The sequence below is a fragment of the Rhea americana genome, unplaced genomic scaffold, assembly GCF_003343005.1.
Source record: "Rhea americana isolate MKP2758 unplaced genomic scaffold, rheAme1 scaffold_89, whole genome shotgun sequence".
Classification (NCBI taxonomy): Eukaryota; Metazoa; Chordata; class Aves; order Rheiformes; family Rheidae; genus Rhea; species Rhea americana.
Window position 1 is genome coordinate 2,901,523 of NW_028187077.1, and position 18,489 is coordinate 2,920,011.

General features: G+C 39.4%; 1 protein-coding gene across 5 annotated transcripts in view; it reads left to right on the forward strand.

Annotated features, from left to right (window-relative positions):
- The window catches only part of SEC24D (SEC24 homolog D, COPII component), a 137,824-nt gene extending 122,484 nt beyond the window's left edge, over positions 1-15,340 (forward strand). For all 5 annotated transcript variants that reach the window (XM_085323919.1, XM_085323918.1, XM_085323921.1 and 2 more), the window contains 12 exons: positions 3,599-3,790; positions 4,218-4,311; positions 6,514-6,630; positions 7,116-7,286; positions 8,061-8,157; positions 8,808-8,953; positions 9,869-10,007; positions 10,514-10,632; positions 11,334-11,513; positions 12,101-12,292; positions 12,840-12,929; positions 13,607-15,340. In XM_085323919.1, the coding sequence (XP_085180045.1) occupies positions 3,599-3,790; positions 4,218-4,311; positions 6,514-6,630; positions 7,116-7,286; positions 8,061-8,157; positions 8,808-8,953; positions 9,869-10,007; positions 10,514-10,632; positions 11,334-11,513; positions 12,101-12,292; positions 12,840-12,929; positions 13,607-13,747 (1,678 nt within the window). In that variant the 3' untranslated portion in view covers positions 13,748-15,340. The remainder of the gene's footprint in view (positions 1-3,598; positions 3,791-4,217; positions 4,312-6,513; positions 6,631-7,115; positions 7,287-8,060; positions 8,158-8,807; positions 8,954-9,868; positions 10,008-10,513; positions 10,633-11,333; positions 11,514-12,100; positions 12,293-12,839; positions 12,930-13,606) is intronic.
- The last annotated feature ends 3,149 nt before the right edge of the window (positions 15,341-18,489 follow it).

The following is an 18,489-nucleotide window of genomic DNA, read 5'->3' on the forward strand; positions in this document are numbered from 1 at the left end:
GGAGAGAGCAAGTGAGCAAGAGCAGGAGACAAGATCCTTGAGGTAATCTAGGTATAGTATAAATCTTTCTATCACATTTCCTCATTGGATCTCAGTGCGTGAAATAAATTCCAGTCCCGGGTGGGGGCTCAGTTTGTCAGATACTGCCTGTGTGAGGCCATCCCACAAATTCATTTTTAATTGAAGATTAAACTGGAGACAGAAGTGTTTCATATTATCATGAACATATCTCAAAGCCTTCCGTCAGGTTGGACATCATCTGAAGATGATGAAAGGTACGAGTGTGGTAATAAAAAAATAGCTGGCAGGTCAGAATCACGTAGGATTGAATAAGGGAAGTTAAGGAAGAATGAAAGCAAGTGCGTGTCCATCACAGCGAAGATATGCATTAATTTTCCTTGCGCCAGGACTCTGCAGAGATGTGCTGTTAGCTAATTTTTCTGCAAAGCCAGTTCTTTTATGTCTACAGAAAAGAATGGAAAGAAAGAATGACAGGCCGTTCATTTTCTTCAAAGACTAGTCTGTTGCCTTTAAAGAATAAAAAACTTACTGTAAGACACTCCACCAAAATTGGCAGTGAAACTTTTATTTTGGCACTGTGGCATGAACTTCACTGTGTGTTCATTTTCTGTAGCTGGAAACTGACACCTGGAAAAATATTGTACTGTTACCACATGGGGTGAAAGCCCTCTGCTGGGAGTTCACCTCGTGCTTGAATTTTTAGGATCCCAAATCTGTAAGAGGAAAGACTTTGGGTAACAAAGCAATGAGTGTAACAAAAAGGCCATTGGTGTAAAGGCACGTTCCAGGTAAGTCTGTAAAAATGGCTGAGAAGTGGGAAGTTTAAGCTGGTAAAGAGTGGATTAAGATGGGTATCTCAGGCTTCCATGTTGAAAGGGCTTTTGTGCTTTTGTAGACGTGAAGCRTGGCAGAAAATACATCTTCTGGTTACTTAAAATATTAGGACAGAAAATCAGGCTACCAGTAGTGCAAGAATAATTTTTAGGTGCATGATTTAAAAACATTTGAGTGCATTTATGTACTTATGATTCAAATGTCTCATTTTGAGACTTTCAAAAGAACTAAATAGTAAGTGACCATACATACGCTACTGGCTCCCATGTTCATAACTGATCTTCAGAACTGTGATAGAAGAAATTGGATCTTACGAAGTGCTGCGATAAGAACAGTATCTGGTAAAATTGTCCCAAATACTCACTGTGTAAGAACTTGGTGACTAGTAAGAGGATGTGTGCATTTCTCTTCAAAGTAGGAAAGTACGACGTGTGCAGAAAGTTAGTAACACCTTGTCCTCATCAAGCTCCTGAATGTTCCATGTTAGTCATGTTGCTAACAAAATAGTAGTGTCTGAGTGGCAGGGAATGATTAGAAACACAAATTCAGAAATGATGCCTCTATCTAGGAGGTAGAACATCTTTGAGGAATTATTCAAAGTATTTCCTAATGGAGCGTTTCAGCATAGAATATTGCTTTGTTTTAGATCAAAGTGGCCCCTATSTCATCCAGCTGTGTTCCCATAAAACAGGAATGGGGGATTAACATTCTAGACTGACATGAGAGTTACAGATTGTAGGCAAGAAGAATGATTTCCCTCCCAAGCTCAGGGTTTTGGATGAAGCTTGTGAACTGCCAGTGACTATTTCTTTTTACTCTGAAGAGAAGCAAATCTGATAGCCATGAATTGTGACAGTATTTTCTATTTGCTGTAAGAAGAAATAAGGAGGAAGTGCAGGGAAAGTCTGTCTGCATTGTTTCCCCTCCTAGGTTTGAGTTTTGATTCTGCAAGCATTTGTGGACTCATGAACTGCAATCCCTTGATTGCAAGGGAAGGGGGTGGGGGCCTTGTCACTGATTTTGGTGGGCCAAGGCTTTGCACTCCTTAGCAGGATAAGTTATTTTCAAACCCTGGCTTCTTTACTGTGGTGTATTTATTAGAGGTTTAGGATGGTTTGRACACCCCTTGCTACTCCAGAAGTTACAGTGAAGGGTAAATAGTGTATTTTCTGCTCTAATTGCCTAATTATTGGAAATACTGGTATTATCATATCAGTGTTTTGGTATGATAGTAACATCTGTGCGAGTGTCTGCACATTACGGTATCCTGTCTGTTGATTAGCTTATTTCTTTGTGTTAAATTTTTTATAATCATAAATCTTTACCAAATCACTTCTTTTGTAAACTAAAGAAAATAATAATGTCAGCCCAGCTATTTATGTGGTTCCAATTGCTGCAGTCTCAAAGAACTTTGTGTCCCCCCAGTAGGTATATATCTCAACAGCCTGGTGAGATTAAAAAACAAATTCCTACTGTTCTCTTTTTACAAATGGGTAACTGAGGCACAGAGGACTTAAATATTTCCTGTTATCGTAAATGAAATCAGAGGCATAGCTGGGAATTAAATGAGGATTTCCAAGTTTCAGTGCCTTAAATATGAAACTCTTTCCCCTCAAAACAAACATGTTAGACTGCAAGCTCAGTATGTGCTGTTTTTGTGACATGCCCCCGTAAGATAAATAGGCTCCTTAGATGTTTAATGTTGCAGTACAGAGAATATAGGCTGACCTTTGATAACTGCTGGTACTATGAAGTCAACATCTGGCATTTTTGGTGCTAAAGACTTGGTTCCTCATTAACAAGAGGAGCTTCCTATTAAGAGAGGGTGCTATTTTTGTAGTAATTAAATTTTTCTTGGGGGAGGGGGAGGAGGAGCGCCCTTTTACAGAAATGTTCGCTGGGCTTCTGGCTGCGCTCCTGGTAAGGGTCTGACCAGCGCTATCAGTGATGCTGCTCGTGATGGAACACGCGCCCGCTGCTTAGAGGCGTTAAACCCACAAAGACACAGCCGGAGCCTGCTGCTGGCAGGGTGCTGGCCCGTGTAGTGCACAGGAGCAGCCGGCGAACTCCGGTTGGCCTGGGAGCGTAGAGCAGCAACGGGCAATTTCTGCAGTGTGTTTTCCGCATTACACACAGCTGTGGAGGGTCTAAGAGCTTTTGCTGCTTAAAAGCACCACAGAAGCAGAAGATTGACCCACCAGTGTCCAAAAATTACTAGATTGTGTCAAACATAATTACTATTCTCATTACGCGTTCATCATTAGTATCATTGAATTACAATGTATTCTAAATCAAGCTGATTTTCTGACTGTGTCTTGTAGCTAATTGTCCTGTACTCACTTTTCCATGTTTCTGAGGGCAGCACAGTTTATTCCCTATCTTAGGGACTCTTGACTGTTTGGATAGGATGCACAATTGTTAGGGTTGACTTTCTTTAAAAAAAAAAAAAAAAAAAAAAAAGAAAGAAAAAGAAATATATATATATACATGCAAAATATATATACAAAATATGTAAATATATATAGAGACAGAGAGAGAGAGAGAGATGAGAGAGATTTAGTTAGGTTGTTTTAATTTGACCTAAGGGAAAGATCAGGGCCATTATATCTACTTGTTTGGTATTTGGTTTGTTGGTTCACAGTGTGGATAATGATCTGAAAGCAGCCTTACTTTTCAAAGGAACACTGTTATTGCAAGGTCAATGTTTCAAAATTATATCCAGTGGTTTTTGTTTTTCTTGCAGAGAAGATCAAGAAGAATCCTCAGCAATTCGAGTTGGTTTTGTCACTTATAACAAGGTCCTTCACTTTTTTAATGTAAAGAGCAACTTAGCCCAGCCTCAGATGATGGTGGTCTCAGACGTTGGAGAAGTTTTTGTTCCTTTGCTGGATGGTTTCCTTGTCAACTTTGTGGAATCACGCTCTGTCATTAACAAGTAAAAACTGTTCCATCCTTCAATAGGAGTTGAATGCTTATGCTATGTGTTAGCCTGTTAGTAAATTGTGCCCTATGCTCTGAGGGAGGGGAGAAGCGTTGTGCATGTTTGTATCAAAAAGCCTTAGGAGGAGCAGAAGTCTTAAATTGTCTATTTCCACCTCTGAGGCAAAGAAAACGCTGTATCAACAACCACTGTTCGTTTTACTTACTGCATGCTACCAGTTTTGAAGCAATGCAGTTCATAGAACTTTAAAATTCCTATTTTGTTTCTTTCTGGCTGGGATTCTAATTGAACAACCAATATTCATTATTTTTTAAAATACAAATTTGCATGTTCCTGTGTGAAGACTCGGCTTGTTACAGGTTTTGAGGATTGTCCCAAGTATGCTAACCAGTTGAAACACTGATCCTTTCCACTTTCTTAGCTTGTTGGACCAGATTCCAGAGATGTTTGCAGACACTAACGAGAGTGAGACCATCTTTGCTCCAGTTATCCAGGCTGGCATGGAGGCGCTAAAGGTTTGAATGTTCCTCTCTGCAAGAGAACTGACCCTTTAATTAGGATGAGACTTGATAAGCTGCAGGCTAGTGTAGAATCCTCCTACAAATCACAATGAGAAACAAAACAAACAAACAAACAAAAACAACAAAAAAAAGGATCATTTTCAGCACTTAGGTTCCATTAGTCTAACAGTATGTTTGAACTGCTTTAGACAGAAAACACTGGCAAGCATAGCATCTGCTTCCAGGTTTGCTCATTAAGGGAAACCAGTGCCTAGAGTCTATGCCACGTAGAGTGGATATTTAGGAGAAGATGGGGAGCAGGAGTCGGTCTCTTCTTCTCCAGTAATTGAGAGGGAGAAAAAGGTCGTTTTAGTTACTACAACAGCGTTATTTATTAGATACTCTGGTCGTCTGCACAGACATCTTGTCCTTGTACCTATGCACAAGACACAGCATTCGCCTGCCTGTCCTCCAACTTCTGCTGACTTTTGGTGCAAAACAGGAGATATTTATGACCATAGACCTGTGTGGGAGGAGGGGATTTCCTTTAACTGACAAGTTTTCACAGCTTGAATACAGCTGAAAATGAATCCATAGGTCAAGATGCATCCCCAGTCCTTGCCATACGCCAGGGACATCCCCTACAGTGCTGACATTTCTGTGGAGTGCTGCCAATTAAAAGAATGGCACCGTGGTTCAACACAGGGTCTGTGGGCCAAAAGACAGCCAGCGGTGTTTTAAGGGTTTAATTATCTGTGAGCTGTATACAAGTAAAGCGGACATACTGAGTAGATTTTTTTTGTTGAACTGAAAATACATAGCATTTATCAAAGTTGTTTTTTAAATATTTACTTAATATCTGTTCTCTTGCTTTTTAATTCATAGTCCCAGAAGGTATGTGTGCAGATGTGCTCACTTTTACAAAATGAACTTAAGGACCGTGATTGTTTACCATGAAAGAAAGTAGCACTAAATTAACCTATATTTATTTAACTCAACTTTTTTTTTAAGATGCAATTTTTAAGGATTTTCACTGCGAGTTTTTAATACGCATATATGTGTGCTTGAGAAAACAACTCTTGTCTGAAAAATAACATGCATTATGTTCATATTTGAGGTTAAATTTGGTACATTTTCAGAAAGAAGATACATGCATTCAGAACAGTTGCCAGAAACATTATCAGTAATTTTTGATGCATATTGTGACAAGTGGGTATTTGGTAAATCATTCAACCTGTAACATACTGCCATTTATAAGAAATGGAAGAAATTGACATTCATGAGTAAAAATGAGGGATGAAATACCAGTTCGGTTAAAAAGTAGGACTTTTTACCTTACTATTGATACTGCTTATCAGTATCAATACTTATTATTGATACATTTCTGCCATAACGATGAGATTTCTAGTTTTCCCAGAAGAATGCCGTGGCTTATTTTGAAGTGTGGAATATCTTTATCCTGTGGATACCTTTATAATCTGGAGGGGGGAGGAGTAGCAAAGCTATTGGGAGCTGATTTGTGTGTGTAGTCGTCTCAGTTATTGCAGGTCTAACATAGGGGTGCAGTTAGGCCTGGTTGTTTTTCTTCTTTTGCATGGGGAAAGGACAAATCTTGCTCTTCTCCTTCCTCTCTGTTCACCCATCTTCAATAGCTGAAGATTTCAAAATGGTTAATCAATCAGTTCTCATTCCAATTAGCTGTCTCAATAGCAAGAGTAAGCAATAAAATATTTTCTAAATTTTGATGGAAAAGTGTGTTAGCAATACAAAGATGCCTGTAGTGCTGCTGTTACTCTGTGTGGAAATTAAGGGTTGCTGGCAGCAGTTTTCCATCTTGGTTAGCAAATATCATCTCTTTGCAGTTCTAACTAACAGTGGAATACTCGAATACAACTGTTATTTACTTCATTTTTTGTGACAGGAGGAAATGATAATTGCAAATTTTGATACACCTGCAATTATTAATATGGATTTAAATGTGGAATTTAATACAGGAATGTAATAATCACTCCTCTATAAAAATATAATGAGTAGTAGAGCACCTAACTGAACAAAATACATTTTCTGCTAAATTAATTTCCTTTTAATTTTATCCAATTTAGAAAAGACTTGCAGAAAGTTTAGACGGTGCTTTGAAACTCTAAAATATATGAAAATTAGGCTCAACTGTTGATCTTAACAGAAGAATAAAATGCCAATATGATGCTTTTGAAACAGGCTGCAGAATGTGCTGGAAAATTGTTTATCTTCCATTCTTCATTGCCAACTGCGGAAGCACCGGGGAAGCTGAGAAACAGAGATGACAAAAAGCTGCTCAATACAGATAAAGAAAAGGTATTTTCTACTTGGATTTCACAATGGACTGCTATTAAGTTGAATTTCTTTAATAGAGCCTTTTATTTATTTATTTATTTTCTGCAAAGATTGGTTGCATAGCTACATTCCCATTCTCACTTTGCCTGATGATTTTAGATGTAGTGAAGAAATATATTAGTATGGGCCCTACAGGGACATTAAAGAAAAACTACAGTAAAGCAACATTGGGAAATGCRCCAGCTGCAAAAGTAATTTCATCCATCAAGAACCTGTACTCCCCTGCCAGTTTAGTGGGTTTGTCCTCTAAGAAAGTACTGAGCTGAACCATTTTATATGAGCGTTCATGGAATATGTAGAAAGGACAACATGATTTACATCTTACCCCTCGTCTCACTTAAAAATTTTACTTCATCATTTTTTATTTTCAGTTGGGCATTTGGATTTTGACTGGTTATCAACAGTATCTAATGTTAGGACATTTGTGTTTTTTTAATTCTGTGCAGACACTCTTTCAGCCTCAGGTAAATTTTTATGAGACCTTAGCCAGAGATTGTGTGGCTAATGGGTGCTGCGTGGATTTGTTCCTCTTCCCAAATCAGTATGTGGACGTAGCTTCCATGGGTCTTGTCACAGCATACACTGGAGGAACGCTCTACAAGTACAACAATTTCCAGGTAAGTAAGTGGTGCAAGTTTCTTACCTGTCAGCTAGTAGCACCTGGGGATTTACTGTTTTTCTTTTCATTTTGAGGTGTTCTTCTCCATCTTAACACAAAACTGCAGTGACTCCAGAGAATTTACTTAGACCACCCAGGAGATAAAATGCAGGCTTAGAAATGACAGATCAGGCTCAAATAGAAATCTTGAAACATTAATTGTACTTCCAAATAAGCTGGTTTGCATCTTAAAATGAAATCCACTTACTTAAATCTGCTGGCTTCTGAGTAGGGAAGTCAGTTACTCCAGTGTTTAGATACAAATGCTTGTGATTGATAAAGACTAAAAAAAAGCCATAAGAACTTTGACTTGGTTTTCAAAATTACCTGGGAATTTTAGGGGGAGGGGAGACTKCCCCTGTGCTTGGAGCTGACCTGCAAAAGCATTTTCTGCTAAGTAAACAAGGCTACCCTGTAGTGCTTATGGCTGTGCCCTGGAAGTCTAGCTAGCCTGCAGGGTAAGTGATTAATGTTACTGCAGATAGATTTGATTGAATAGGAATTCTAGATGTCCACGCTTAGTAATGAATTGGTGGATACTTGCACATATATATTTATGTTAATGAAGTAAGAATCAGCATTTTTAATCCTTTTTTTTTAAAAAAAAAAAAAAAAAAAAAAAGGATGTTAAATGTGGACAGACCTTCCTGGACATCTATGGGGAGAAGGGTTGAGTTTGTGCTGTTTTGCTGCCACCGAGTGGTGAACTGCAACTTTTGCTTTGCGTTTCTAGCTCAATTCTGATAGCCCACAGTTCCTAAGTGACCTCAGGAAGGACATAGAAAAAAAACCCGGATTTGATGCAATAATGAGGGTTCGGACAAGTACAGGTAATGGTATCTTTGGAGGATGAAAATGAACATGAATGCATATGGTAATATATAATTTAAAATAATATAGTACTAGAAGTAAGTGTTACAAAGATTATTTGTAATATAAAGTTTCACATTTTCAGTTCAGTAGGTACCTCTTGAAAAGTAATTGGATAAACTGATTAAAAACAGRTGGATGTGCCCTTATTATGTATGCCCTAAATTTCACTTATGAGTAAGGCCTCTAATCATTATGTATGCGTCCTGGGCAGTTAAGATGGTAAGGTGTATGAAATCTAGCATTTTTACTGGGCACCTACATGTCCCCTCATTTTCTAAATACTTCAAAGGAAAGTAATGTCTCTACTTTTCAGGAGCTCGTTCTTACTTCACGTTAAGTGTTTGAGGAGCCCAAACACACAGAACTTGCCAGGTAGATGCACAAAACGTTGTGGCTRTTCCTGAGTCAAATCACAGCTCTGCAGCTCATGAACACTGCTAGGCAGTGCCATCAGCAGGGCTGGCTGGTGACACCTCTGCCAGGAAAAAGTTTCTCTCTTAATAAGCAAAATTTAATGAACATCAATAAAGTAAGTAAGTCAAAAAATGTCAATTTGATTTGTGACTGTTAAATAAAAGGATACAATTGTCTTTTTATCTGGCTGTAGGCTTCAGGGCTACTGACTTCTTTGGTGATATTTACATGAACAACACCACGGATGTAGAGATGGCAGCAGTTGACTGTGACAAGGCAGTGACAGTGCAATTCAAGCATGATGACAAACTCAATGAAGACAGTGGAGCCTTAATTCAGGTAAAAACTTAATGACATGTCATTCCATGAGAGTATGAGCAAGAACTTTTGCAGCCATAATGAAACAGTCACAGTGTAGGACTGATGGTAGCCAGGGACAGCTTGCCCAAGCTCTGGTGSTGTAATACCACTAATAGGATAAGATTTTAATTAGCTGACCAAAGATTGCATCTTACCCTATTAATATACGTCATAACTGAGCAATTGATCGTTGTATGACTATAGTACTGTGAAGGATCCAGTTTGGTATGTCTGAAGTCATTTGCTAGAGACATGGTTCAGTAGTGACAGGGGCTGTATATGCCTTGGAGATGTTACATTTACGTTGCTTTCATATGGCAGATATGTGTGAAAGATCTAATGCAAGGCTGACTACAGCGAGCTGGAGTCTCTGTGTTTACCCTGCAGGCTCCAAACAAGATGATGAGAATTCACATTTTATGGTGGTACTAGGAAGCAAGAAAAAGGTGCCAGCCTGATTAATGCCATACCAGCAAAATGTTAGCAGGCAGGAAATCTTGTTCTCATTTCCTCTATTTTTCATGCTTGGGAAGAGTTTTCCCAGATGCCAACATTATATTTAAACAAAACAGAATTRGAGTTTTAAGTAAACTTTTAAATTACCCTCTAGATTTTAGTATGCCAATTGTAGATTTTTTTTTCTAACTTTAAGGCTACTAACTTTTATAATGTGTTTACGTGTCCGGTATACTGCCATAGGAACTATAGGCACGTTGTTCTTACAGTTCATTATCATTAGTGCTGAATAAGCACCACTAAGTGAGGCTGTCTTCACTTACTTACTTATAATATGCCTTTTGTACATTAAAATTGGCTCTTACCTGGTGGAAGTTTTGAGGACGAGCTTTTTGTTTTAAAATAGAACTGAATGGGAATTTGTTTCTGTTGTTGCAGTGTGCTGTCCTTTACACTTCAATAGGCGGGCAAAGAAGACTTCGCATACACAATATAGGTTTAAATTGTAGCTCCCAGTTAGCTGATGTCTACAAGACTTGTGAGACTGATGCACTTATCAACTTCTTTGCTAAGTCAGGTAAAGTTATGGCAAATCAATTCTGTTTCCTTTTTTCTCCAGGGTATAGGAAGGGGGAGAAAGAAGTCAAAATCATTACCTGGTGGGAAGTAGTGTTTTACAACTTGCTGCTCAAAGACTGAGCAACTCTTCTCTTTTTCATTTTASAATGTTTTAAGAGTCAGAGGTTGCATAGTGTAAACACATCTGCCTTAACTGTAATGCTTAGAAAGGGAGCCAGAAACATAACACAGAAAGCTGTAGAGGCACAAAAGGGGAAATGCACATCCTTCACCTGCTRTTTACACTGAAGTTCTCCCTCCATTATAATGCAGATACTATATTGCTCTTTTTGCAATGTATGGCMATTGCATGGTTCTTTTTTTCAAAGATGAATAAATATCCTGTAAGATGCTGTAAAAGACACTAAAAGCAACCTTAGACATGAGCTCAGTGACATTTAGCAGATGTAGGTACTTAYATCGTGCGTGTCTTGAGCGTGCTCTGTTGCTGTTCTGCATTTGTAGCGTTCARAGCTGCTCTAAGCCAACCACTGAAGATGGTCAGAGAGACGCTGGTGAACCAGATGGCACACGTGCTGGCCTGCTACCGCAAGAACTGCGCCAGCCCCTCGGCCGTAAGCCAGGTAAAACCCAGCTGAAGGTCAAACTTCTCCCCTGAGGCTTTGCAGCAGGTGAACGACTACTGCTGCGACAGAAGTGCCAGAAAGGAAGATCTCAGGCAAAGGCTTTTAATTGGTTTGCAAACACTATTAATGACAGGTGCGGTTAAATGGCAGCAGTTACAACATATTGACTGTTGTTTTGAAACCAATGGCAAGGGCACTGAGGAAAATGATGCTCACACAAAGGGGATTAAGACAACCCTTTTCTGCTTGCTGGAATGATACGCTGATTTACAGAAGTTGTTTTCTTTTGTTCCTGTTTAATCTTTTTAAAATTTTAATACTATAATTTTCAACAAATAAGAATACCGTCCTCAAAAGATGAAAAGAGCATCATAACATGCTACTAACACTGTGAATTTGCATGTAAATGTCTCAGGTGTGCTGGAGTGATAAAAACCTGATGCTTGCATGGGCCCAACTCACTCCTAGGGGAAAAAATAAAATAATAATAAAAAAAACCACTCCATGGTGGCTTTTAAATTAGGATGGTCTGTTAATTTCTGTTAACCCTTTTCTTTACTAAAGGATAGTAAGAAGCTGTTTGAATATTATCATTTTTATACCCTGTTATTTGAAAATTCTAAATTATGACGTGACCTTTCCGTCTCCTCTCCTCGGACACAGCATAGGTTCAGTAACGGGCTTTCTCTACCTCTCAGCTCATCCTTCCTGATGCAATGAAGTTGCTGCCAGTATACATGAACTGTCTGTTGAAGAGCTGCGTACTAGTTAGCAGACCAGAAATTCCAACAGATGAGAGAGCTTACCATCGGCAGCTGGTCATGTCTATGGGGGTAGCCAACACACAGCTGTTTTTCTATCCCCAGCTCTTGCCAATTGTAAGTATATTACTTGTATGTCTCTTCCTTCTCTGTAAAACTGTTTTTAGTAGGTTTAGTTATAAAGCATTTTAAGTTGGCTGTGTAGATGCAAAAGACAGACTTTTTCTGTGTCCTAGGCACATGTCATGAGTTGAATTATGTTTTTACTGCTAGTTTAATTAAACTGAAGAGCAAGGGGAGAACCCCAGCCTAAAGAAAATGGGGAAGAAACACTAACACACTCAGTATTAATCACTGCATATTAGCATTCTGTAAGAATGTCCCTTTCTTTTAACAAAGTCCTTATGCAGGCCACTGAAAGAAGGATGCTACCTGTTTTCTTTCACTGAAGATCAACATTGGTACACAGATGTCTTTGCACTTACAATAGGYCCTCTGTCACACACAGCACATACATACCTAAAAAGGTTAATTTCTAATTCTTCTACTCTGAATGTTTTCTGGAAAGGAATCATCATAATAAGCCTTTAAACAGTTGCTTTTTCAGTGTCTAAGGGGGTGCTTGGGTCATCCTTGAAGCAACAGGTCAAGGGCTTTTCCCYCAGCATTACAACCAAGCTTACAACCCTGAGGTCTTCTCACAGCACAGCCTGGATCTGAAGAGCGACGCCATCCCAGCTGCAGTCCGCTGCTCTGAGGAGCGGCTCTCAGAAGGAGGTGCCTTCTTCCTGGCCAACGGTCTGAATATGTTCCTGTGGCTGGGAGTCAGCGTGGCCCCAGAGCTTATCCAAGGGCTCTTCAATGTGCCATCCTTCGCACACATCAGCACGGAGGCTGTGAGTATGAGGGGGAACTAGTCTGCATTTCAGAATTTACAGTTTAGTAAGAAGAGGCCATTAATTGGACAAACTAGTGATGAGGTTTTACAGCATTCATCACTCAACTAAAAGCAGAAACTGTGTTAAGAAACCAAGAAGTAACATACATAAACCCTGACCAAGCTGTTGTGCTCTGACCAAGCACTGGGAGAACACTTTCCAAAAACCTTTTTAAAATTTTCACATCTCACATTTTTACTGTAGCATATTTTTAAAAGTCCTATTGAACATGTATTGCTCAAACTGGAACAAAACACTTTGCTATAATTGAAGTTGCTCCTGTAACCTGAACTATTTTTAAACTAAATCTTAATACAGTGATTACTTTAATCTGAAAAATAGCTTGAAGACTAATTACTTTACGTGCTTAAGTGAAGGAGTGTATTTCCCGGGTTAGAATGAAATCCATGGTAACACCCATCACAAATATTAGCAACTTGTCTTGTRTGAATTCATAAGAGATGTGATCAGAATGTAACAGCTTTGCAACACTTCTGTTTAACAGACGCTACTGCCTGACCTGGACAATCCATATTCCAAGAAACTTAGGACAATAATGGAGCATATCCAGAGCCAAAAGCCCTACACTATGAAGGTAAAAAGACTTCCTCTCTCCTCCAACACATTCTCTTACCTGCTCTGGCTTACCCAGCACTGGCTTTTACAGCTACAGGTAACCCTCTGTCAAAGCAAAAGGTTTTGTTGCATCAGAAGTTTTCCCACAGGCTGGGCACAAGTACCTCAAATGTACTCTGCTCTCAGTGAGACGTTTAGGTGTCCTGGCATAACGAAAGGAGATCTGCAGAGACCGTCAGCCTACAGGTTACTGTTTTCCTCTGCAAAATGTATTTCAAACTAGGTGCTAGGTGCAAAAGAGGCAGAAGACTAAACATTTCTAGGAATTGTTTCTGAATGGCTGATGGTTATGTAAGGGACGGATGGGGGTGCTCTACTGTAATGTGCCTTAGAAAAAGCATTAATTATATGTTCAGTAGAGCACAAAAATGGTCATTTTATATATATATTTATTCACACACACATATAAAAATGTTGTTTTCATATATATATACACACACACAGAAAATATACACAACACAGATACACAAATCTCTCTCCACTGTCCATAATTATAGCCAGCCACTGTATTAGTTTTTTGGGGTGAGGAGTTCCCCTCATTAGTGTTCMCATTAGATACAGGAAAGCATTTAGTGAATGTATGTTAAAATACACACACACACACACACCCTTCTACCTACCTACCTGTCTTTTCAGCTGATGATAGTGAAACAACGGGAGCAGCCAGAGATGCTTTTCCGACAGTTCCTAGTAGAAGACAAGAGTATTTATGGAGGAGCTTCTTACGTGGATTTCTTATGTTGTGTCCACCGAGAGATCTGCCAGCTGCTCAATTAAGGAAGCTCGAGTATCATTTGTTTTTGTTTTGCTCTGTTTTTGTTAATTTGCAAGAAGTGCAGTAGCTGGTGCCTGAAGGCAGCCCACAGCTCCACCATACCTCAGCATTATGCTGTGCTTTACTGAACCTTTTCAGTGCTTTTTTCCATTTCAGTTCCATTTCACACACTCTCTATTTTGTTTACTTACTTACCTATTAATCTGTAGAATAGGAAGTTCTGCACTCAGGTATTAAACCTTTTGGGGAGTATCATCTTGACTCTCTCTAAATTGAATTGCCCAATTTCAAACTGTCAAAGCTTCAGAGGGTATGGTAGGCATTTTCTAATAACAAATTRTATTTTAGAAAAATTATATTCCTTTTGCTAGCCAGAAATTTTATGATAGCCAGGAAAGATACCCCCCCAAAAAATCTATATAGAAGAAAAAAATAAAGCATTGCTTTTTATTTTTTAAAAAAAGAGGGCATATAGTTGTAGTAGTTTTAAAGTAATCTCATAGTTCAATTTGAGTACATTAAGACCTYCATGTAAAGCTGATCTCTTCCTAAAGCATATGAGGAAATAGTCCCTTTTCACCTAGAACATACAAATATTACTGTCTACAGAAACAGAGCTCTGTATAACCTTCCACACCTGTGATTATCCCAGCCACAACCACCTCAGCTCATAACTGGACCTGAACATTTTTAATCATGGACTACAAGTAAATGGTAATTAAACAAAAGTCTTAGACTAAGGTTGGCAATTAATGCCACAGTATTATAGTACAATTCCCTAGTCTTAAGGGCAGTAATTAATTTAGTGTATTTAATTTACATTTTCAGAACTGAACACTTGTGAGGCTTTGTTTACTGCATTTACTAACTGGAATACTCCACTATGTACTTAGCTAAACATCTGGCCCCCTCAATTTCAGTGGCAGTTCAGCCTTAACCTTTTTATGTATGAACTGTCTTATTTGTGGTGCTATAAAAGGAAGCCTCTTGTTTAATATGAGTTTCAACACAGTGAGACCTCCTCTCCAATGACCAATTTCTTTCTTTTTTTTTTCCCCCCCTCTAAGAGTCACTGCTTTGAAAAACAAATCTCCAATAATATTTAAGGTACAGTTTAGAAAGCCAGAGTCTTTGGAAGAGCTGTTTACCTCAGTTTAGTCTGTTCTTTTCTTTAGGACCAGTATCTTTGCACGAGATGTGCAAACTTTTTCAAACTTGAAAAACTATTATAAAGAAAGATTAGCGTTTCAAATAAAGCAAAAAAAACCCCACCCCACACCACACACACATCCACCCTCAAATAAAGGTTGAGTTCCATAAGCAAATATGCCTTTTAAGAATGGTAGTTTCACTAATTAGTTTCAATCCTTTTGATAAACAGGTAAGTTTGGCAGCTTACTTGAAAGATTGCATCCTTGTCCATTTACCAAGAACTTTTATTACAAATGGATAYTCAGACTGAATTCAGCAGCTGTCAAGAGCAGCACTTTTTGGCTGAAGATAATGTTAACTTGTAAAAAGTATTTGTTGCCATTCTAGATCATTGTTACTTTGTAAAATGACAAACAAATATAAAGATATGAGCAATTACTAAATTCTCTTGGGTTGAGTGTTTATTCCTTCATGTTACCAAGTTTTCTAAGTTTTTGGCTATCAGCCTCTGCTGAAAGCTATCCAGGCAGGTTTTTTTTAGCCTCTAAAATCCTCATATTTCAGGACACTACAGAGGGGGTGTTTTTAGRACCACCAGCATGGGGAACCAGAGGGGGTTTGTGCAGCTCCCCTGTAAGCCTAGAAAGCTGACACAAAAATACCTGGTTCTGCTGATTGCAGTTCCAGGTAACAGGGCAAAGTATCATGACTGACYAGCTGCATCGATGAGGGGAGCGCGGTGGATGTCTTACCTTGACTTCAGCAACACTGTTGACACTGTCTCCTGTAACATCCTCACAGGCAAGCTCAGGAAGTGCTCAGGAAGCCCCTGCCTCACCCCTGCTTGCTCAGAACCCACTTCCTCACCTCATTGCATGCTGTTTACTGATGGCGAGAGGATCATGTCTGTACTACAGTCAGTCAATCAATCACATGCATCTACTTTGTCAATTCAGGCTGTTTGTTTAACACTTACTTACCATGGCTTTAGGGGGCCCATTTTACACCTAGAATTCCTAGAACTCRGGAATAAAATGAAAGCTATGTATTTTCATATTAAATCTTACTTCAGAACATAGCAGCAAACCAATTCAGCACTAGTACTGTGCACAGATGGCCAAAATACCTGGCAGCAGGTTTACCACTTCCCCAAATCCTATTTAGGGTTACAAACAAAACTGAGGTGCTTCAGTAACTTGAAGACTGAGAAACAAAGCAGCAAATGTTTCTTCATTTTTTACTACCTCCGCTAGGAAAGACAGCAAAATCTCTAGCAGTTCCCTGGTCTCGTCTTCATCATGTCGAAGACTTAAGGAATAAAGGATCATGCTGTCTGAACTCGCCTTTGAAAAGCAAAGGCTGCAGTAGCGCTGAGGCCAGGTGACAGTTCCTCTGTACCTGCTTGCAGCAAGCAGGTCGCAATCGCAAGGAAGCGCCACAGGGAGGCACCAGGCTGGGGCATCTCACCTCGCCAATGCACCTTACTGACCTGTCTGAGCCACCTGTCGACATCCTGTGTCATCAGCGTCGCCCAGGCAGAGGCGGGGAACCAGCTGTGCTGAACACGGCAGTCGCACACTTGCGTCCAGCTAACCTTTGTTTCTGCTCCACTAGGTGGGGACGCCCGGCAACAGAAATAACTGCACTGAAAAAAAATCTTTCTAATGAAGCGTAAGACTTGCATTGTGCTTTGCACTGCATTCATCGTACTGCTAACACATTTTTTTTAATGTTTACAGAATTGATTGTCAGATAACTGAATTAAAGCTATGAAGAAGGAAATATAATTTGACAAATTACTAAAAAAGCATTTACTCTATTAGATTCAAATAGACTTAAACTTTCTTAAACACATGATTAGACTGACAAGCCTGTATTGCTTTTAATGTTGCCCTCCAGCGAGAAGATCATCTATTATCACAAGTTCATGCATAGAGGGATATTCAAGTAAGTAAAATACATGAACTATTGAAAGGCTTTTGGTCTACCTCCCCCCTCCCCGTACCTCCCCAACTACCGAAGTAGGCACTCCCCATCCCCAAAAATGTGTTTTGCTGGCTGGGGTATCTTACTATCACAATTTCTTTACAATTCTAAGGCTATCATCATATCTTTTTTAATTTGAGGCATGCAGAACAAAAAGGAGCTCTCTGAAACTAAAACTGCAACAAACAAAAATAACAACAACAACAAAAAAAACTTACTTACTTACCACTGATTCCAGATACTTGCATCTCCCTTTTTCATAAAACAAACAAACAAACAAACAAAAAAACACTTAGATGGATAGAGGCAGGGGTACAGAATACTTCCTCCTCCTTTTTGTGGGAGACGTTCAACAAGCTGTATTCAGGTTTGTTTCATCAGAGGATGAAGCCAACTCAACACCGTTCAACATTAAGAGAGCGAAGATTTGAGAAAAAGCCAAAAGAGAAGTAGTGTGATGTCTCACTCCCTTATTTGACACACAGAAAGCCAGTAGCAGCAGAATGGCAAGACAAACCCCGCTTCTGTAACTGCGCCAGTTACCTTGCGACTTCCCAAGCAGTTCTTAACATGCTATATGGAATTATAAGAAAGGCCTCAAAGAACTCCATAGAACAAAGTGGGTTTAATACCCCTTTTAGGAACACGCACCCGTCACTTCTTACACGCGTATCGGCAAAGCCTTCACAGAGCCGTGATGTGACCTTACCTCTCACACACCAGTGTTAGAAAAAAGCTGCAGTGGGAGGAGGCCATTCCCTCAGAGCACGAGCCCGTTACGTACGCTTGTTTTTACCTGCGCTAAGCTGTCGGCACGGCCAGGCTACCGCCAAGGAGAGACTGCTTCAGCTGACAGCGGCCCCCAGGGCCGGTTCTTGTCCCTGGACAGACCACAGCTTTAGAGCGCGACCAGCAGGTATCTTTTCTTCATAGCTGATATTTCAAAAGCCGTATTTCCCTACCAGTTAACCTCAATTAACAAGAGTTAGACAAGCTCCTTGTTACCATTTCACTTCCTCTGCCCTTTTGGGCCCATCCAGAGATGGATACAGTCTAACACTGTCCCTAGCAGTATCATCTTTTTTTTTTTTAATGCTATTTTAGCTATTTCAGCTTTAGGGGAAAAAAAATCCAGAACATAACTTCCTCTGCCAGTTCAAACAGAATGGATTATTTACAAGACCATATCCAATTAATTTCACATTTTCATTTTGCTCAAGTCTCAAGCACCATCGTGACTTCCGCAGCCCTAAAACAGATGCACATCTCAATCAGTTATGCTTAGGCTACACTGAAAAGCAGATTCAATCTTCAATTTGAACAGTAGTCTACTCATTGGATTATCAGCCATGGACAGAGAATTAAGGGAGATGGAATTACTATTTGAGAGAAAAAAGAAAAAGCTTTTATCACTGACCCAAACAGCATCTCTTCTCAAACTGTTTCCCAAATTTACTTCTGAACAAATAACATGAATCAGGTAAAAATCAAGAAAACATGAAATTTTCTTCTTCTAATATCCTATTAAAGGTTGCTCCAAGTAGTTTTTGACAAACTTCACTGACAGTTAAACAGGTACTACCATCAAAAACACCCTCCTCAAACG